This window comes from Schistocerca cancellata, chromosome 1 (genome assembly GCF_023864275.1).
Source record: "Schistocerca cancellata isolate TAMUIC-IGC-003103 chromosome 1, iqSchCanc2.1, whole genome shotgun sequence".
Classification (NCBI taxonomy): Eukaryota; Metazoa; Arthropoda; class Insecta; order Orthoptera; family Acrididae; genus Schistocerca; species Schistocerca cancellata.
Window position 1 is genome coordinate 866,668,231 of NC_064626.1, and position 22,431 is coordinate 866,690,661.

At 41.5% G+C, this 22,431-nt stretch overlaps 1 protein-coding gene across 1 annotated transcript; it reads right to left on the reverse strand.

Moving 5' to 3' along the window:
• Positions 1–1,819: 1,819 nt before the first annotated feature.
• On the reverse strand, positions 1,820–17,422 carry LOC126108812 (proton-coupled folate transporter-like). Its single transcript, XM_049914213.1, has 6 exons — positions 17,414–17,422; positions 14,363–14,486; positions 10,768–11,046; positions 9,631–9,805; positions 6,311–6,497; positions 1,820–1,828 (listed from the first exon to the last, which is right to left on the reverse strand). The coding sequence occupies exons 2-6, from the start codon at positions 14,463–14,465 to the stop codon at positions 1,820–1,822; spliced, it is 753 nt and encodes a 250-aa protein (XP_049770170.1). The 5' UTR covers positions 14,466–14,486; positions 17,414–17,422.
• Positions 17,423–22,431: the final 5,009 nt, after the last annotated feature.

Below are 22,431 nucleotides of genomic sequence, written 5' to 3' on the forward strand. Positions count from 1 at the left end.
CATTAGAACTACTGATAGCCTTGGGAGAGACAGCCCTGACAAAACTCTACCATATGGTGAGCAAGATGTGTGAGACAGGCGGAATAGCCTCAGACTTCAAGAAGAATATAATAATTCCAAACCCAAAGAAAGCAAGTGTTGACAAGTGTGAAAATTACCAAACTATCAGTTTAAGCCACGGCTACAAAATACTAACTCGAATTCTTTTTACAGACGAATGGAAAAACTGGTAGAAGCCGACCTCGTGGAAGATCAGTTTGGTTTCCGTAGAAATGTTGGAACACTTGAGGCCATACTGACATACGACTTATCTTAGAAAATACATTAAGGAAAGGCAAACCTACGTTTCTAGCATTTGTAGACTTACAGAAATTTTTTGACAACGTTGACTGGAATACTCTCTTTCAAATTCTGAAGGTGGCAGGGGTAAAATACAGGGAGCGAAAGGCTATTTGCAATTTGTACAGAAACCAGATGGCAGTTACAAGAGTCGAGGGGCATGAAAGGGAAGCAGTGATAGGGAAGGAAGTGAGACAGGGTTGTACCGTATCCCCGATGTTATTCAATCTGTATATTGAGCAAGCAGTAAAGGAAACGAAAGAAAAGTTCGGAGTAGGAATTAAAATCCATGGAGAAGAAATAAAAATTTTGAGGTTCGCCGATGACATTGTAATTCTGTCAGAGACAGCAAGGACCTGGAAGAGTAGCTGAACGGAATGGACAGTGTCTTGAAAGGACGATATAAGATGAACATCAACAAAAGCAAAACGAGGATAATGGAATGTAGTCGAATTAAATCGGGTGATGCTGAGGGAATTAGATCAGGAAATGAGACACTTAAAGTGGTAAATGAGTTTTGGTATTTGGGGAGCAAAATAATTGATAATGGTCGAAGTAGAGAGGATATGAAGTGCATACTGGCAATGGCAAGGAAAGCGTTTCTGGAGAAGAGAAATTTGTTAACATCGAGTAAAGATTTATGTGTCAGGATGTCGTTTCTGAAAATATTTGTATGGCGTGTAGCCATGTATGGAAGTGAAACGTGGTCGATAAGCTTTCGAAATGTGGTGCTACAGAAGAATTCTGAAGATTAGATGGGTAGATCACATAAGTAATGCGGAGGTATTGAATAGAATTGGGGAGGTGTTTGTGGCACAACTTGGCTAGAAGAAGGGATCGGTTGGTAGGACATATTCTGAGGTATAAAGGGACAACCAATTTGTTATTGAAGGGCAGAGTGGAAGGTAAAAATCGTAGAGGAAGACCAAGAGATGAATACATTACACAGATTCGAAAGGATGTAGGTTGCAGTAGTTACTTAGAGATGAACCTTGCACAGGATAAAGTAGCATGGAAAGCTGCATCAAACCAATCTCTGGACTGAAGACCACAACAACAACATTTTCGTTACTAATCTTTTGACCTCAGGAACTTACTCCATACAGCCAAGTGTATAACAGATACAAAAGTAAACTTGCCTTCTCAGAGTAGTTCTGAGAGTACGCTGTATCTCCAATACAGCCCGAAATTCGTTCCCAGATACGAGTGTGTTTGAAAACTTCTTTGAGCAGCTTGGTTTCTGACTGAGCGAGGCAGTGCCAATTATAATAATTCTAATAATAACAATAATAATAACATGGTTATTAAATTAAACATGCAGGAATTCTGATTTGGTATCCTTGTGGATACTTAGCCATCAATATTGTAGCTTTCTAGGGTGTAGAATAAGATGTGTTGCAATTGAAGGGGATTTAATTAACGTAAGACCGATTTCGGCTATGAACCCATCATGAGGTGACTATACATTCAGTGTTGGTGTTTAATATACCTGAAATATCCAAATTGTAATTGCACAGTTGTCTCATTTTTTACAAAAACATTTCGATTTTCACACTTTAACTTCACATTTGTCACCATAGTAATTATTTGAACTGCCATGTCCACATCAAACTTTGAATGTGGCGAGTTCATGGAATGTGGAACATGAAAATGAATGTATAATCACCTGAAGATGTGTGCAATCCCGAAACTCGTTGTCCCCTAAATAAAGCACCTTCAGTTGTGACTGGTACTGCATCTTATTCTATACCGTATAAAGGGACAGTAACGAAGTACAACAGCCTCCATTATGAATTAAATTAACTTCAGTTCTATAATGTAACAGAAATGAAGAGTTGCACATATTTACCATAATGCTCGAATAAGCAGATTTTTATGGAGATTTTTATGGAATATTCAGCAAGTAGACTACTTTTTTATTCAAGAATGTGACCTCCTACCACGTTACAGTGTGTGTGTACTCTCATAATTGTATAGTAACACTTTCGTTTTCCTGTTCTCTCTCTAAAATAATTTCAGGCAAAATTGCTTACAAATCGTCTTGTAAATCATCACGTTGGCCAGTTGTTGTGGATCATCCTTTCTGCAGGCAGATATGTCTCATTCCATTGTAGGACACTGAGCTGTGGAGTTCTGAGAACCCACAAGCTTGTCTTTCGTTAATGGTGTGTCCTCTGCAGCTATAGTTTCAGATCGCCCCTCAAGAGCGGATGCCGTGTAAGCAAATTGCACAACGGAATTCAACGAGCGTGGTACATTATGGGAGGGCCCTAAGCACTATATCCTTTGTGGGTCCCGTCTAACTTGCTATTGATTCTTTCGGAGGATGGGGGTTGCTTCATTAACTATGTAACGGAAATCAAGGAACTCAATATATTCATGATTTACTTTGTAAATGGCATAGCAAAACCTCGAACTAGTCTAGCACTCATTACAAACAGTTCACTGAAATCAAGTAGTGCATAGGTGATCAAAATTGTTTGTTATGCCTAGTTGTTGGCAAGGATCTGATCGGGATGAGAGTAATAAACTGACCAAGCCGCTTTTCTATCATCGGTATCGTAACACGGAGGTAAATGTTGAGCATGCAGTGGTTGTCAGGTGAAAGGATGACAGCCAGTGAAGTCAAGCATAATACCAGGGGAAAGCGAGCGAGTTAACGCATCTGCCCTGTCCAACCATGCAGCTGCTGCGACATGATCTTGCCACAGTGAGGAAGTGCCTTCTGCCTCTCCTCAGTCAGCATCCTTGGTGTAGTAGTGCTTACAAAGTGCGCAGCTCAAGTCTTTCTCTCTCTCCATTATATCAAACCTAAGTGTTCATCCTTCTCTAGCGTATGCAGCCTAAGTGTCCAAAACATAACTCTCCTTGTTCTGGCGGCTGTGCCTTGTGTGTGTCTGAAGTTTCTCGATCAAGCGCTAAATTTTCCACCAACACTTGCCAGTGGTATATTTTGCAATGGCTTGAGTCATCCCTCCAGAGGCTCCATAAAACTATTCCTCCAATCAACTGACTTATCACCCACCTCCATTTAAAAGGGGGATGCAGAACCTACGTCTTAGGGCATCCTCTGGTGAGTGCTAGTACCTATGCCGTTGGAGAGTCGTCGCCACCGTGGGAAAACAATAAGGAGAAAATCATCTTGATTCTCTTATTGTCAGTCTGAAGAGCCACCAGCCACGCAATAATAATTCAAGCTAGGTTGTGTTGGTGTACGCTTTCTAAAGATATTATCTTCGGCTGGAGAATATCCTTTCTCGTACTCAGAGATTCTGACAATCTTTTCACGAAGCCTCTCAACCAACCGGAAAAGTTGTTTCACGTCATGCTGTGGGTGCGTGCTGCGACCACAAAGTTATATTCATGGAACAGCGCAGAGACGGAGCTTAGTTTTAAGTCGGTAGCGGAGTCTGTCGGAATATGGTCCCGTGGCTCTAGAGATTCTGTCTCCTGGAGTCTTGCTGCCACACAATAGTTCTGCCACCTTCCTTGGAGCAATGCCGCGTCCGGTCCGAAAGAAAGCCACCTCCCTCATCCCCAGGGTCAATCCGCAGTGATGTCTGCGTTCTTCCTCACGCACGCACTCACCCTCAATGGTCTCCTGTCCATTTCAATACACAATTATTACAACAAGAAAGAAATGAAATCAGAATATAAATAGCCCAGGGAGTTAGTAGTGCCATGAGAGTCACACTTGATTTAAATTCCAAGAGTTCTAATTGTCATTAACTCATTAATTCGTTCCATCATCTTATACATTAATGAGATGTAGCTAGCCGGAAAAAAACTAGCCATCTCTCAGAGCCTCAGTATGCTTGTCTCAAAATTATTTCGTCATTTACAGTGAAACTAATGTGAGATTCTCCCTCCCACTCTCCAGCTTATAACGCAGGTGTGTTCTTGTTGCTGATGGCGAAATTATGGCTGAGACTAGTTTGGATCAAGGCAGACGCAAAAATTACATACTGTTTTTCCCCAGCAGTGAACCAGACACTCGATAGCTTGCTCGAGTGTGACTTACCTAGGACCTGACCAGGATCTCTATCGAATTTAAACCTGTCCATTGCTGATTATGAAGATGTAGTTGTATCTTCAATATGACTGCAGAATGATAATAACTATATCGGGCTGAGAATATCAACAAATGTAATAGAGTGAATGGTCAAAATTGTTACTGCTGCAGGTTGAACTCCTCTCTAAGCCACTGGCAGCTTTAGCATAGGGTAATAAACGCTATTTTTTCCTCTAGTGTTGTAGGTATGCACATCACTGCTCTACTCAATTTATGATGGATTATTTATAGCGAATTTCCTTAGGAAAAATATGCATTGTGGCGATGCAGATACGATACCTAGCTTCTTGAAGAGATACCTACATGACGTCCATAAGTGAAGACGACATATTAATTCTTAGTGCTCGCTTTTTTGCAATCAACACCTAATTGTTTACCAAAAAATTATTCCATACGACATTGTTGATTGGAAACATGCAGAGTATGTCAGGAGGTTAGTATGTTTGTTTCCAAGATCAGCATTTTACGAAGAGCAAAACTAGCTGAACTTCACTGTTTGTGGAGCTCAGTAACAAGCTTCTTTCAGTTTAAGTTATGGTCAATATGTGCACCCTAAAATCAGGAGCATTCTACCCAACTTACTGAGTCTACTCATGTGCTTCATCTATTGTTGATATGACTCTGTTTGTTGTATAGTGAAGACTGCAGTCTGTTTATCCAAAATTTACAGAAAGCCCATTTTAGGAGAAGCATTAATAATTCTTTGGAAGATATCATGTACTAATTCTTCTGTTGGTTTCTCTCCAATAGAATTTATGGAACCACTAGTATCATCCACTGAAGTACCCGTTTTGCTTGTTGAATATTAAATGAAAGTGAATATTAAGTGAAAGTGGAAAGTCATCCACTTATATAAGGAATAGTAGTGGACCCAAAATTGAACCCTGTGGAACTCCTTTTGTGATTTTACTCTAATCATTACACTATTTTTTTTTGTACCTTTCCGATACTGTCTGAAATATTCAGCACAACCTTCTGCATGTAAAGCAATCAGTTCTATAAAACTTGTATTTTTCTAATAGAGAATCATGATGTACAGAATCGAAGGCGTTGCAGAGATCACAGAAAATACCAACAGGCGATATATTATTATTTAAAGCTTTTGCTATTTAATGAGTGAACGTATAAATAGCGTTCTCAGTCAAGCAACCTTTTTGGAATCCAAACTGTGATATGCTAAGTAAATCGTTTCAACTTAAGTGTGTGACTACTTTGGAGTACATTACTTTTTCGAATATTTCGGAAAAGATCTCAGTAAGAAAGCTGGACGATAACTGTTTAAATCTGTCGTGTCACCTTTCTTATGTACTGGTTTAATACTTGCATATTTTAACGTGTCTGGAAAAATTCCTTGAGCCAGTGCTGCACTGCGTATATCACTAATGACATCCTTATTAAGTTCTAATTACGTTTCAGAACTCTGTCTGAAATACCGTTAATCTCACAAGAGCTTTTGTGTTTTACAATTTTTACGATTGTTTAATTTCAGTGAAGAATGTTGGCCCTTCTTCTAGCTGCTTAAAATTTTATGGAATGGCATTTTAATATGTTCTCTTGCTTCTTCTGCTGAACCATTTAAACCTATATTTGCTGCTGAAGTACTTGCAGCTTGTGAATTATCAGTGACAACATTGTCATTTAGTTTAACTGTTGTGGAATCTTGTACACTGACTGGTTGTTCTGTCTCCCATTTGACAGTGTCCCAACGGCTTTAATTTTATTATCTACATTATTCATTTCTGTCAGGACACATATACTTCTGGAGATTATAATGACTGTTTGTTTGAAGTTCTCGTTCTTCGTAGCATGAAAGACAGTACAAAAAAATTCACAAGCCTTGTGGACCGCAATCTTCTTCGCAGGACGGCAGAAATAGTGTAAAGGGCAGCAGTGACTTACATCCTCGGGCGGGGTGTACGGCGGCACAGTCTCCGGCAGCAGGAAGACGGCGTAGAGCAGACACGCCAGCATGAAGCAGGCGGCCATCGCGTACACACCGTAGTACTGCAGAGCGGCCGTGATGGGCGCCGACAGCCCCGAGCCCAGCATCGTGCCCGTGTACTGCGACACGTCCAGGATGCCCAGCCTGCGGCAGCCAAAGGTCTGAGGCATGATTCGCGAAATGCCAGCAACAGCAGGCTAACATAAAGCTTATACCACAACCTGACGTTAACAAAGCAGCGAACGTGCATCGAATAAACTTGTTTCCTGAAATGTAGTTATTTAATACCTTGTATTATTGAAGTAATAAAAAGACGTGCTTACCGCGCTGTAGTGGACACGAAAATAAAAAAAGGACAAACAAATCAAAAACATTCGATACTTTCATTCGGACAGGCAGTCTAGGTAGTGTGTATTGCAATAGTTCATCTATATAGAAGATGCCGAAACTAGTGTTGTGTACATAGTTCCGTGTAGTCAGCACGTACACAACTTTCCCACTAGAGCGCGCCCTGCTAAGCACAACAGCGCAGGTGCAGCGCTCGTCCGTCTCCGCACTACGAGATGGTGCTGCCATAGAGACGGACCAAATTCTGCTTCCGCCGATCCGCGTATTAATATGTAAGGCAGCCAATGAGATTGCTGTTAACACAGAACCTTTTCTCCTCGCGGATCACACTCGCACAGTGATACATGATGGCGCGAGGTATTATAATGAGTGTACAGACCTCTGATTAGTCAGTCTGCACCAGTCTGTACCAGTCTGCATTTGTCTGCACCAGTCTGTACCAGTGTGCATTAGTCTGTACCAGTCTGTACGAGTTCTACATTTGTCTGTACCAGTCTATAGTCAAGTTTCGGTCTACGCCTAATAAGATTATCATATTCCTGTACATAGCCATGAAGATAAATGTATACACACTTTTGTCAAGTATCAGAGATATATATGAGAATAAAATTACATACCAATACAAAAGGAACTTCAGATTGCAATTGTAAATAACATCCAGAACTAAGTTAAGTAATTTTTATGCTGGTTATTATTTTAATAAATGTGTGTGAAAATTAATCAAGTTCTGTTTAAAGTTGGTCACCATCAAACTGCTAGTCTAAGCGTGCAAGTGGCATTTCTATCATCTGACCGAACGGCAGAAGATAAACACGCCACGATAAGACCACGAGACACATTGCTGACACTCACCTACTTCGTTAGAGCGACAAGTCAAATAATCTGATGGTGTGTGTACTGAAGATCTTACAGTACGCACACCACACCTAGCCACAGTGCTCTGTTAACTTACTAAGAGAACCGACAGCAGTGTATCATTGCATCCACTAAGATGTTGTTTTTAACATCTTCCCCAGGCTGGACCACTGGAGAGCTTAGGTCCTTTTCAGCTATCATCCAATGAGATGCGATTGTGCTAGGAAGATTCGAAATTTGCTTTACAATAAGGAACACCTCCTGAAAACTAGGATCAAAATTCACGGATTACCATAGAGACGTTAATGAAATCGCATTGTAGACTCACGGTGCAACTGCGCCCAACATACACAAACTGTCGAGGTCAAGTTTCTTAACTGGAATACTAAAATGGTTCAAATGGCTCTGAGCACTATGGGACTTAACATCTATGGTCATCAGTCCCCTAAAACTTAGAACTACTTAAACCTAACTAACCTAAGGACAGCACACAACACCCAGTCATCACGAGGCAGAGAAAATCCCTGACCCCGCTGGGAATCGAACCCGGTAACCCGGTAACCAGAATACTGTACTTATATATTTGTACATTAGACATCTTACTTTGTACGACTGTTTTATAATTTCAAAAGTGTTTTTACAGATACGTAGAAATGAAATTTTTTCAATACTTGACTATAAACACAAACTTTTTGTTTTTCTTTCTAATAGAAAACTTGTAAAGTCAACTCCGGGTTTCTCAGATATACTCTGATTAAAATTACTTGACAGTTGAAGTGCTGGAGGTGTATTTATCCAGTCAGAGTGCTTAACATCATGCCTGAACTATACACCGTTGCCAGACTGCCACAGAATGGTCAGTTAGTTAAATTACAGTTCCTTGTCTAGCTTTTCTTCGTGTTGTGTTTGGATCCAGAATCTTGTGTCTGGCCCTTTTATTTCGCATTTTATCACACCACACACACACACACACACACACACACACACACACACACACAACGATGGTAGTGAAATACGCACATTTCGTACACGTCACTAGCCAAAGACTGCTGGATTCTTTCGTACAAGATGCTATTTGGATCCAATTATCAGGTAAACGTCGTACGACATGATGTAAAACCGAACTTTTTGAACGCAGGAAACGATCGTTGCAACTGACTTTTTATGCAAATAAATATAAGGACGTAGTCTGAAGCTCTTCAGCAGTGTAGTGGTAACACTGCAGTGTACAGTGTAAATTACACGGGTTCGCATATCGTCAGGTGATAAAAACGTTTTTTTCATTCTTAAATCTTTACCATAGTAACTCCGGTTATTATTGTTTTCAATTAATTGGTTTCAATCAATTTTTTTTTATTTTTAGTCTTTTGGTGGATCATTTTGATCTTCGTATTAACTTCTTTATTTGCTCTTATTTTCCTTCCTATCGCTCTCGTTTCTTATGGAGTCTGCTATTGTCGCCTGTAACGTATAAATCCATTCCAATCAGAGCTGCTCATCGGTAGGCATTGGATCATCTCGCTTAGCAAAAACGAAAAGTCACAGTTCGCTTTTAAGGTTGAAACTGAGTTTCTTTCTCTCTGGAATTTGCTCCTACATGTCAGCTTTAAAAGCCGGGAGAAAAACGAGCCTGATTTACAGTTCTGTCACAGGCTGCTAAACGCTGTTTTGTTGAATAAATTGCACATAAAGAGGCTGTGTTTAGGCTGGGACACGACTGTAAGTTCAGGGTCATAATACAGGTTGTCTGCCAAAGTTCAGTAACTGGTCGTTTAAAATCAGAGCATCTCATGTTCCCGCCGTTCCTGATGGCAGCAGCTTCCAGCGTTGCTGCAAGTTACATGAACAGCATTTCAGCAGCTGTAAAGTGACCCGCCATGTTTGCGTGTTGCCTTTAACCGAGTGATGGGCTATGTGGCAACACTGTAGCGCCAAGTGACAGATGTCAACTTCAACTAATTTTAAGCGGCCTATAGAAAGTGGTATTACAGGAGTACCGTCTTTTACGCGCTTCACAGATGTTCGCAAGATGTAGATGTAGGACTGAGAGAGGCGCCAGCTTGCGAGGACGTACCGGACTGCCTTGTCGTCGACAGGGGCGACGTCCGCGATGTAGATGTTGGCCACGCCCATGAGGTTCATCATGCCGCCGCTGAAGGAGGCCACCACGGAGGGCAGCAGCAGCCACTCGGGCTGCAGGTCCGGCACCGCCGACAGCGCCGCCCACGCCGCGTACGCCACGGTGTTGCCTGCGCACAGCACACACAGTCTCCGTCACACACCCGGCGGCCAGTGAAAACCTAAGAGTCGGTCAAATTGCTTTTGGCCAACTATCTGGATTGAAAATGCGCAACAAATATCTAAAATACCAGTATATGATATGTATTTGCAGTTGCGAATATGGGAAACCGTTGGCTGTGTAATGAAATGACGACAATAAAAATTTGTGCCGCACCTGGACTCGAATACTGATTTCTTACTTAATGCAAACGGTCGCCTCATAACTTGTCTGTCGTAACACGACTACAGGCCAGACACAAACATACATATCTCGTCAACCAAGCGTCTACAGTGTGCACTCGTACAACCATTATCTATATTCCTATACCTAGGAGACACGTTAATTGAATGTCGCATGCCTGTTTTGGCGGATAAGTATGATATATCGTAAACGACTTTCAATTAAAAAGTTTCCCCTGTATGGGACTGCACAGAATGGATGTATGAGTGCAGGTTGTAACTACGTGGTTTGGGTCTTGCTCGGAGTGGTGCTTGGATAGCCTAATGGTAAGGAGACTGCTCGCAATCAGTAGGAAATCTGGGTTGGAGTACCGATCTGGCACAAATTTTCAATGTCGCATTTCCGTTATACGGCTGATGGTTGTCCATCCAGTCTTGTCCTGAGGAAGGCCGTTGTAATACGGTCGAAACGTTGGTTTTACAGTATACAATTAATGTATTTTACACAATTACGTGGAACAACACCCATAAGAATTTTAATCTTCACAGCACAGGCTGCAGTAGACTAAGAGTTACCTTTAATATATGTCATACAGATTTTTGACTCGAAATGATATTTGTATACAACTGTTACTTCCGCTCACGTTAGCTTCACAGATTCTCTTCCGATGATACCTTCGTGGAATTCTGGTTTCTTACCTAATTATCTGCTACGGTAGTGTAAACAATGATGGAACCGTGGTTAACGTACCGAGGAAAGACCATATGAAGATGGGACGGCGACCGAACTTATCGCTCCAGCTGCCGATGAATAATGCGACGAAAGCGGGGACCAGCGCCTCGATGATGGTCTTGTACATGATCAGCGTGACGGCTTCAGCGCGCTTGTCGTCCGGGCAGTCGGTCGTGTCTTTCATGCGGCACACGCGCTCCGTGAAGAGCGCGCCGACGAACGAACTCACCGCCGTGTTGGAAAACATGAACAGCAGCACCATGGGCTCCACCGTCGGCCGCACGCGCCACCATTGCGCTGAAATATCCTTTGGTCAGCTCCACGCAGCACCGAACAAACTAAAAAAATTGTATTCCGTGCCTCACCGTGAGACTGGAGACAATAAGGGCATAGAAATTTAAGTGCTGGAAGTGATTTTTGTGCAAGAAGAAAAGTCTATTCGTGAATGAATGTGAGACTGATTAGCCTTGCCTTCTCTAATTTAGCAAATGATCATTTAGAATATTTCCAGAACAGTCCACGAACACAATATTTCGGTGAGCAACCCTGTTGGCATCGTCAGGTGCACTGATGTGCTGACACGGTCGCATCTCCTTCCGCCGTAACCTCGAGTGGCAGTCAGCGCTCGAAGGCCCACCCCACCTAGGCAATGGAAACACTCACCGATTAAAGTAGATACCGGTATTTTAGTCGGAATTTACGGTATTTCTTTCTATCTTTCCACATTTTTGTTAACAATCAAGTCAAAACAGAATGTGAGTTCTAGTGCTAATATTTTTGGTTTTTGAATAAAACTTGTTTTTAAAAAAACGAGTACCGCTTATTCGTACCATTTCCATAGCTTTGAAATAATAGGTCATTATGGAAACTGAGAAAAGCGATCAGCGCTATTTTAATAACATTATCTGCAGTTAGAAACTAGCAACAAACAACGTGGCATAAGGATCGGTACAGCATTGCAGAGACAATAATGTACCTGTTGCCTTGTGGCGTGGTCTATTGGACGATCTGTGTGCAGTGGCCAAGACTAACCCCAACCTTGTCTGTTAGGGATCCCGAAAACAGACAGGATAAAAACGACACCAATATTTCAGTTCTGGTTAACTGATATTTTTCGTTATATTTGTGCTCTCGGTTATAATACGTGTTTTTTTATTTTTACTAACAACTGAGTAAAAAACCTAAATATCAATTAGCCATCGCAACAGTAATAAATTTTTCGTTTTTAGATAAACCTTTTTTTGCAAAAAAAGTGTAATTTTTACTCGTAAAATTTCCATTGCTTTGAAATATTGGAATATTACAGAAATTGGGAAAAGTGATCAGTACAATTTTAATAACAACGGCGACTGCAAACAGCAACACAGGCAAGGCATAAGAATTGGTTCAACATTGCTTATACGATAATGTACCTTTTACCATGAGGCGTGCAGTGTACTACGTGTGTATATGTTCATGGGTGTGCAAGACTTCCTTCATCTGGTGACTTATGGCTGTATTCGTCGGGCATTATATTGGTCTTTCTATTATTTACTGTGACTGTGTGAACTGAACTATACTCTACGAGAACTAGATTCGAATAAAAGATTTGTTTATGTCTCCTGTATGAAATCAGTCCGTGAAACGTAAGTATCGAATTACGCAGTGCGCTATTGTTGCGATGCTACATTCTTGTAATGGATCATTGATATTACATCTCCTCGAATTTAAGAACGTTTTTTGTATCACGTGCTGGACACTGAATGACAGACTGCTAACATACACAAGCATTGTAAGCATGTGGTCCCAAATACAGAAACAATGTCATAGGACGTCTTATACGTATTTTCCATTGCCTACATAGGAATTCAGTTACTTTCAAGATTGGTCAGTTAATTACGAAATGCTGAGAATGCAACAATGGTAAGTCTTGCTGATGTGAGTAACCGTCTTCCGTTTCAGACTATACCTTCTCCCTTCAGCATCTTATAACACGTTTGTTTTGTGTAACAAAAGTGTTAGTGATTTTGACGTCTCTAAAGGTGAATGGCGTCTAACACTATAAAATGGTGAAAATCAATGTCTATAATAATCGTTTATGGGGCGCTGTACTTCACAGAGCGCGCGTTTAGAAGTACTCATTCCCCGCACTCTTCTTGTTGCGTTTGCCACTGTGGGTGACAGATATTTCAGAATGCGAGAAATACAAATCCAATATTTTTTGGAGTTAACTCTGTTGGTTCATGAAGTATCCGTGCATCACATGTTCCTCACACGAATCGGAAAATACTGCAATTCTGGAGCGCTGTACGAAAAATTAGTACAATTCTCACTTCATATTCTGAAACTATAACTTCCTTTGTGAGTCAGACAGTATACTCATATACTGTGGTATCGCAGTAGTCTACATTTAATTTAATCTCCAAAACTTACACTGTTAAATCATACAGATGGATTCAACCGTTTCGCAGATGACCCTGCCTTCTTTCACTAGAAATATGGTACTATATTCCTCCATTATGTACTCTATGCCTCACACTACGACAAAAAATTCGCATAACGATATCACTGAAGTAAACTTAGCACTACGGTTTCGAGCATTCTCCTGAAGAAAGCGTAAACTGTGTTCAGTGTTTTCTGAGGCCTGCGATTCCATTCGTGTCCCGAACCTACAATGCGCTACCGTGTCATCCTCTCGCACAAACAAGTGCCGTCGAATGACCTTTATCGTGTACAGCTCAGATTCTGCGACGGTACATTCCACTTTATTAACATTGGTTCGTACTGTTCCGAATACTTTCTAAACACTTTCCTACGTTTATGTAGTACTAATACGAAACAATCTTTAGTAGTTACGCGATGATGAATTATCACTCTCGGCTGGTTTGCTCATGGGGGCCACATGAAGATCATAAAATTAATATTCATATTAGTATGCTCAGCCCGATATTACACAACATGCAGCGGGTCAGAAAAGAGATGAATGAACAGTTACCCCGACGTTATTATATCAGGGTTTTAAGACTAACTGTGTACGCCGTTTACTTGCATCTTCCTTTATGCACCAAAGCCTGCTTTGTGCACAGTATCCCACTTTCTCTGGTGCGTAGGACACTATATACTTCCTCTGCTATAGCGCGTGTTATATGTGCGTATCACAGTTAAAAGTTTTTCGTCGGGCTGAAGACCTATGTGACAAGGTTCCGTTAAGTGTGACATATGTCATATGTGGCTTTGAGTGCAGGGGAGCCGTGCCTCTCGGGGTATCATTTACGATACCTTTGCGCATGGTCAGAGCATTTGTAAGTTTCTTAATCTATTGACTGAGACAACTTAGCTAAAGTCTTGCCTCTAACTATAAAAGAAGTCCGACGATTCCTTAAGTATCCGCACAATTACCACCAGAGGCAATGGTGTCAGTCGCACAGTGGAACCTAAAGGTTACGAAATATCGTTATACCTTCTGACAGCTACAGCCAGAAACAGAAAGAACTTATGACAACGTAAAAACCTAATATTTATAGGGTCTATAGGAAACTGCTTGCAAAGAAATAGGACTAGTTATTTGCTGTTCGTCCTTTACATACGACAATTTCCTGGGTGGTACACGCTGTCTGGTAGCGATTATACTCACCTTTGCGTGAAGATTTGATTTGTTCCCCGTCATTGAGAATGGCTGACTGTTGGTCAGTGCCCGACGCATCGTCTTGAACTGAAAGCTTCCGTTCGGTGTCCATGGTCTTCAAAGAGCAGAAACTCTGCAAACAACCCAGCAACAACTACATGCATTGGCTTGGATTGTTGACAAATTAAGAGTAACTACTTGTTTACTCTAATGATAGAAGAAACATGATAATTACTTTAGACATTGTAAGATGTTTCGTCGTTGTTCTTCTGGGGGGTATGGAATTCATGAGAGAATAATCTAGTTCTGCTGATACAGAAATGGTCCTGCTTGCAAAACTGCGATAGTGTGTTTGGGTGTGGTCAGTTTACTGCCCTGGTTTACACTGTTAAAATGAGCTATGTCTCCAATGGCGAGACACGGTCGTATTCGGTTGACAGCTATGCTGTATTTGCTGTATGTGCATCGCCACTCGGTAACTCCTACTTATTATTTATATTTTCTGTTGAACTTTAAAACAGATCACTAGAACCACCCCTCTAATAGCGTGTTGATCCACCTCTGACGTTGAAATTGGCTGCAATGAATGCAACGAACATGTCCTCCATAGTAGACGAAAACTTGTTGTCAGCTTGGGCTCATGGCTTTGTGGGATCTGCACCGCACTTTAACCCTACCATCAGCTGTTACCACCTGAAATCAGGACTCATCTGACAAGGCAATCGTCTAGGGTCCGATCGATGTGGTCACGAGCCCAGGAGAGGCGCTGTAGGGGACGTCGTTTTGTCAGCAAAAGCGCAAACATCGTTCGGCTGCTGCAGTAGCCCATTAACGACAAATTTCACCGCATTGCTCTAACTGATAGGTTCTTCGTACGTCACAAATATATTTGTGCTGTTTTTTATTGCAGTGTTACTTTCTGTTATCACAGACAACTCCACTCATACGCCAGTGCTCTCTGTCGTTAAGGCGGTCGGACACTGCGTTGTCCGTGGTGAGAGATAACGCCTGAAATTTGTTATTCTCAGCACACTCTTGACAACGTGGAAGTCAGAATATTGAATTTCATAAAGATTTCCTAAACGGAAACTCCCACTCGTATAGCTCCAACTATCGTTCCACATTCAAAGTTGCTAATTCCCGTCGTGCCGTCATAATCATCTCGGAAATCTTTTTAACATGAATAACCCGAATACAAATGACACCTCCTCCAGTACACTGCCCTTTTATACCTTATGTACGCGATACTACCGCCATCTGTATACGTGCATTTCGCTATCCCATGTCTTTCGTCACCTCATCCTATATCACAACGAGTTTCTTGTGTTAACGTTCCGCCTCCTCTCCAAACGAGACAGTACCTTCTTTGGTTACAATGTTCCGAATCGCCCCCATAGCTGTGCGGTGCGGAGGAGCACTAATCATATGTTCGTTGCTATCTACTGCGTTCACAAGAAGGAACTCATTTACTACAGCGTCTAGTAAAGTGTGGACTGTAATTACTCATTACTGCAAATATTTTGTTATAAACTATTTGCACAAAAAAAGATATAAATATACTGAGACAGAAGGATTTCAGAGATATAGGTAGACATTAAACAACGTTTATGACAAGGAGGTTCTTTAGATTCTCTATCGAGAGTAACGAATTTAAAACACGGCGGGATGAGGAGACTGCGAGAGGACGCAAGAAAATACAAGAGGGCGCGTGAGGCTCCAATTGAGAAAAACGTGATATGAACCAATGCGAAGCTCAGTTCGTCAAAACTAAAAGGAGAAGAAGAAGATCGTAACCATGATCTTTGATGAAGCAAATATTTAATTTACTATGTACAATAGAGACGAAAGTATCATATTCATTTTAGGCAAATAAATCGACACTAAGAAACGCAGATAATAATTGAAATCAGGATTAGCAGTGTTGGCCCATGTACTACAGTGTTCCCCTACACAAAAAAACAAGCTACTTTAAAACAAAATACGTGTGGAACTATAGATTGCAACATTCGTTCCAACTTTATGGTCTTGCACTTTTTGTCACATAAAGACGAACTGAGTGCAAATATCTTTTGAAAAAGCATCATCGTTTGGGAAAGAAGTGAAAATCACAGTGAAAATGAGGAACATATTATTTGCAAGAGTTAGCTACACTTTGCAGATACTTCTCTACATAGTCGCCGCTCCGACTTAGAAATTTGTCGGAGCGTTATACCAAATTTCCAACACCATCGTCATAGAAGGCAGCCGCCTGTGCTCTCCGATAATTCTCTACACTGGTCTTTAGTGCGTAGCCTGCGCCCAAGTGTTGTCTTCGTATCCACTGTTCCATGTGAACAGAGATGATACTCAGGACGAGCCAATTAGGGCTGCATTGTGGGTGATCGAACACTTCCCATAGAAAAGGCTGCAGGAGCGACTTCACTACCCCTGCAGAGTGCAGCTGAGAATTTCCGTGAAGAAGGAAATGCGTGGCAGTTGTGTTAGGTGGGCTGCATTCATTAAGGCGAAGCCTCTTAGCAGGCACTTCTACTTGGAGGGAGACATCGTTGTTCTAGGCATCTTTATTAGCTCACAGTGGTCTCACAACTGAAAAGAGCGTCTTGATGCGATCGACGGTCATACTAGAGGCACTACCCAACACATCTGTGCAAATCTCCATCGGGTTTTCACTGTGGTGTCCATTTGGCGACTGATTGGAACTTACTTTCTGGACAACCTCTCTCTCTCTCTCTCTCTCTCTCTCTCTCTCTCTCTCTCTCTCTCTATATATATATATATATATATATATATATATATATATATATATATATATAATTCCCAGCTGTCTGAATTCTACAATAAATTTTATTTAATAAATTAAACAGCTGGAGGATAGAAACTGGCAGGAGTTCGTTAATTAATAGTGTCAAATAAATTATTTCTTGCAACGCTAATATTGTCTTAAATCAAGCAGAGTCACTTGAATAAATGTGTGACTTGCTGATACAACTTATCACTATTGCAGACACCTCCTCTCACAGTGCTAACTTACAGATACAAACAAGCATCGTAGCTTCTTACCTGTGCTCGGCTGCGCTCCGCGGCAACTAGACTCAGGCTGATTGTGCTTCACTTTAAATATGGAGAGACCGGATGCCTGTCAAAGGGGTTTTCACAGAACTCTAATGCTCCGCTCTGAGATAAAAGCAACAAGTATCTCAAGGCTCAGGCGAAATGTAATCAAGATAAATATCAAGTTTTACGATAACTAACAGTTGCGTAGATTGTATTCTTATCGTTTCCTTCCTGTCACGGTCTGATACGCGCCGAAGGCAGCGACAGATGCGGCTTGTGGGTGGCGATTAGTTCGGCCGACAGGATATGTTAGTCCCATACCGATGGAACTCGCCTTCAAATGATGAGGATAGTTATTTCTTTTGTTGTCTCACATCTTTGTCGGTAACTTTGCCCAGTAAATGATTTTTATAACATCACCAGTCCCTCAACTGAATTCGTGATGAAGCAAGTCTGTTTCTATCTTCTGCTAATATTTTTATCTCTATGCGCCTACTAAACGTAACGTCATTAGTTTATACATTTTATCAGCTCTGTCGGTACCTAATGTTCTTTCCCTTTACCGTTACGTTCAGTACCAACTGAACTAGTCCTGGATGTTTTTATAGATTTCCCTCTAATCTGCCCCTTGTCTTTGTAGTGGTTTTTTCCTTATCGCTTTCCCCGTCTCGTTTTTTAGCATGTCGTCACTTCTTACTTTATTTAACAGTGGCTAATGATATAATTCGGGAACATTTGAACCACTGTTCGACAACAAAAAGGAACCCTTTGATTGCGAGTTCGCAAAAGGCCAGTGATGTGTATGGTATTCGAAGCCCCACGTACTGTGTACAATGCATCTACGATATTGACTGCTAATGGCAACCGGGGATGGGACTTGAGATATTCAATGCTGAGCACAGCTTGAGAAGCATAGTTGAACTGCTAGTCACCGAGTAGCTCACAATAATGCTGCAGTGCTAGCGTTGTTGATGCAAAGCAGAGAAGTAGTAACTATAAACAAAGCGTACATTGCATCATATCTACAGGAACATCGGCCGAAATTGACAAAGACTTGTGTTAACAAGGCACAAATTATTCTTTAAATTAAGTCTTGCGGTAATCTCTAGTCATTTAACGAGAACGCACTCGTGCGAGAATATTGACTTATTTATATACGAACCAACTGTTACTTATATTTGTTGTAAATGATGTAAATGTAAACGAATGTTCATAACTTTTCTTTTATTTAAATATTGTTGTAATATATTAGCTGAGGGCGGGAAAAGGGCCAAGATGTGTCACAACATGAATGTAGAACCTGAAGATTATATAATTTTGGTGGGGACGGCCTTCAGCCAATAAGAGTTGGACAGCGGCGGAACACTACTGGAGTCCAGTAGGGACTGGGACTTTCCAAGTGAAGAGCTCAAGATCGCGGCTCTGGACACTTTACGTCGAGTGCTGTAAGGAGGCAGACCTGCCAGTGGTAACGAGCGTGGTTCAGTCGCATAGGTGACTGATTCTGGGCGGTGGGCGGCTGCAACAATACTGTAACTGCTGAATGGACTTGCATTTCGAAAGGTCTGAATGTGCTTCATAGTAGGACTAACTTCTGCCGCATTATTTACGGAACTGAGAATTGAGAAAGTATGAGTTACTGTTATTTGCATCGCGTTTGTTAATGTGCTAATCATCAGGTTGAACACTGAACTATTTTAATCTGGAGAATCTCTCTTGTGTTGTAATCACGAAATGGAATTTGTTTCCGTGAGTCTTTGATGACTGTTTAGGAGTTTCGCTACCATCTCGTAACTCTCTTGACGTAACTTTACTGCGCTTGATGGGGGTGTTTTCTGTCTCTCTTTTAACTGAATATCATTTATTTGAGATGTCCTTTCTTGAATAAACAGTATGCAACGTAATTTTCTGCCGTCTACATCGATTTCAGACGTTGTAATAGATCACTTGTTATTAAATTGTTCATCTATCTTTTACCTTATATTTCTGTGAACTTTAGTAATTCGCAATTGTAGCCAACGCAGGATAGCCAGGGTGCAGGACTGCGCCTACAGGTTATTATTTACAACGAATTAGGTGTGGGGCATGACAGCACAGGAGCGCGGATCGACCCTAAGAGTACATCGAGCTGTTCTTCCTAAAACAGAGCCGTGCATTGTCCAAGTACCTAAAATACTAGTAACCTCAGGCAAAGACACAAATGGGCTGCTCGTATGGACTGCATTTTGGAAGAGCAACTACTCTAGCAGTGACTTTTACGTACAGTCGTAGTACCTCTGGCAGACACATTTTCTGCCCTTCCTGGTGCACATGGTGAGTCATTAGCAGCTAATATTTTTCATGTCATGACTCTTAACACAATGCTTTTAAGCGAGCCTTACTGAAGATTGAACTTGCAACCTCGCACTCAAGGGGTTCCTTGTAAGCAAAGATTTTAGTGAATAGATCTTCTCTGAGACTCCACACTTTACAATAATAGTGAGTACGACCATTTTGTTGCACAAAAAAATTGTACTACGTGGAACGTATGCACAAAAAACACGTAATTTATTCTACGCTATTCAGTTCTGAGAAAGATCAAAGTTTCTGATTAGTACATGTATACGAATGTCATCTTGAACTGCCGTAAGTCACGCAGTCACTCCAGAATAGTGGCAGAGGTGGCTATGCTACGTTGTTTCGTTCTAAGTCCAGACTTCGCTTGTAGTTTGTTCACGAGGTCTCTAGTAGCATGGTGTGTTATGACCATGTGCTACATGTTTCCGATCGACTACATAACAATACAAAAATCGGTAAGAATCCACCACTATGGCATTGGAGGCATCCTAACTACATGTGAATAGTGAGAGGCTGCTGTCGTGTTGAAATGCAGTTTGAAAAGACTTTCTAAGGAAGAATTTGGTCTGTGGCTCTCAAATGTCTGTGATATAGCAACCACAAACTTCAGAGATGATATTAAAAACAAATTATATCCTCATGTTTGACACTACCCTGGCACTATGCTCCAAAACTCACGTAAGATTACAGCAGACGCCTTGTGTGTGTGCGTGTGTGTATGTGTGTTATGCACGTGGCATTCAGTCTTACAAGAGATTGTTCATCAGCTTGACTTTGGGTCACTTATGACTCACTGACTATACCAACACCTGTGGCCTGAGGTGCATTAGATATTATCGTCACTGGTCACAATTACTAAAAATTATTTGTACTCTCACCAGTGACTACAACCTCTGGGAAGTTTCAGCAAAATGAGCCACACGCTTGCTTCAGCACAGTTACGGCGCTTCATTCTAGCAACGTAACGACCAGCCAGTTGGTGCTCATAACCCACACACATCTTCGCTGAGCACAAGACTTCATTCTTTGGATTACTCGTTTATCAGTCATATCACTAACTGGACACCAGCTTAGCACGAGCGTCGACTTGAGTCGAGTCAGGCTGAGAGAACACTCATGTGAAACATTTACATTCAGCTCGGTGTACATACAGCGCAAGCCACCGTATAGTGTGTGTCCAAGTGTACCTTGAACCATTACTAGTCATTTCTGTTCCGGTAGGAGACAGAGCGAGGGGAAAGGACAGTCTAAGTTACTGTTGTGATCTTCAATCTGAAGCCTGGCTTCATGCAGCTCTCCGTGCTACTCTGTCGTGTGCAAGCCGCTTCATATACGAATAACTACTGCAATCTGCATCCTTCTGAATCTGCTTATTGTATTGATCTCTTGATCACCCTTCCAGCCCTCACGCTTCCTTCAAATACTAAATTGGTGATCCTTTGACATCTAAGAATATGTCCCACCAACCAATCTCTTCTTCTAGTCAGATTGCGCCACAGATTTCTTTTCCCGAAATCCTAGGTCAGTACCTCCTCATTAGTTATGTGATCTACTAATCTAATCTCCAGCACTTTTCTATAGCACCACATTTCAAAAGCTTCTATTCACTTCTTGTCTAAACTGTTTATCGTCCATGATTCACTTCCATACAAATATATTTAGGAGACACTTCTTAACACTTAAATCTGTATTCGACGTCGACATAGTTCCCTTCTTCAGCAACGCTTTTATTGCCATTGCCAATCTGCATTTTATATCAATTCTACCTCGGCCATCATCAGTTACTTTGCCTCTCAAACAACAAAAGTTATCTACTAATTTAAGTATATTTAGGAGACACTTCCTAACATTTAAATCTGAATTCGACGTCGACATAGTTCCCTTCTTCAGCAACGCTTTTATTGGCATTGCCAATCTACGTTTTATATCAATTCTACCTCGGCCATCATCAGTTATTTTGCCTCTCAAACAATAAAACTTATCTACTAACAAAACTTATCTAGTTTCCTCAGTGTCATCTTATTTAGTTCGACTACATTCCGTTATACTTTTTTCGCTTTCGTTGATGTTCATTTTATGTCCTCCTCTCAAGACGCGTCGACTCCGTTGAGCTGCTACTCTAAGCCCTTTGCTGTCTGATAGTGTTACAGCGTCATCAGCAAACCTCAAAGATTTTACTTCTTCCGCATGAAATATAATTCCTACTCTATATTTTTTTCATTCGTTCCCTTTACTGCTTGCTCAATGTACAGATTTGACAATGTCATGGTTATGCTACAACCCTGTGTCACTCCTTTCTCAACCAATGGTTCCCTTTCATGCCCCCCCCCCCCCCCCCCAAATCATAACTGCCGGCGATTGTTTGTGCACAAGTTGTAAATAGCCTCTCGCTCCCTGTGTTTTACCCCCGCTATCTTTAGAATCTCAAAGTGAGTATTCTGGTCAACATTGTCAAAAGCTTTCTTTAAGTTTACAAATACTACACTCCTGGAAATGGAAAAAAGAACACATTGACACCGGTCTGTTAGACCCACCATACTTCCTCCGGACACTGCGAGAGGGCTGTACAAGCAATGATCACACGCACGGCACAGCGGACACACCAGGAACCGCGGTGTTGGCCGTCGAATGGCGCTAGCTGCGCAGCATTTGTGCACCGCCGTCGTCAGTGTCAGCCAGTTTGCCGT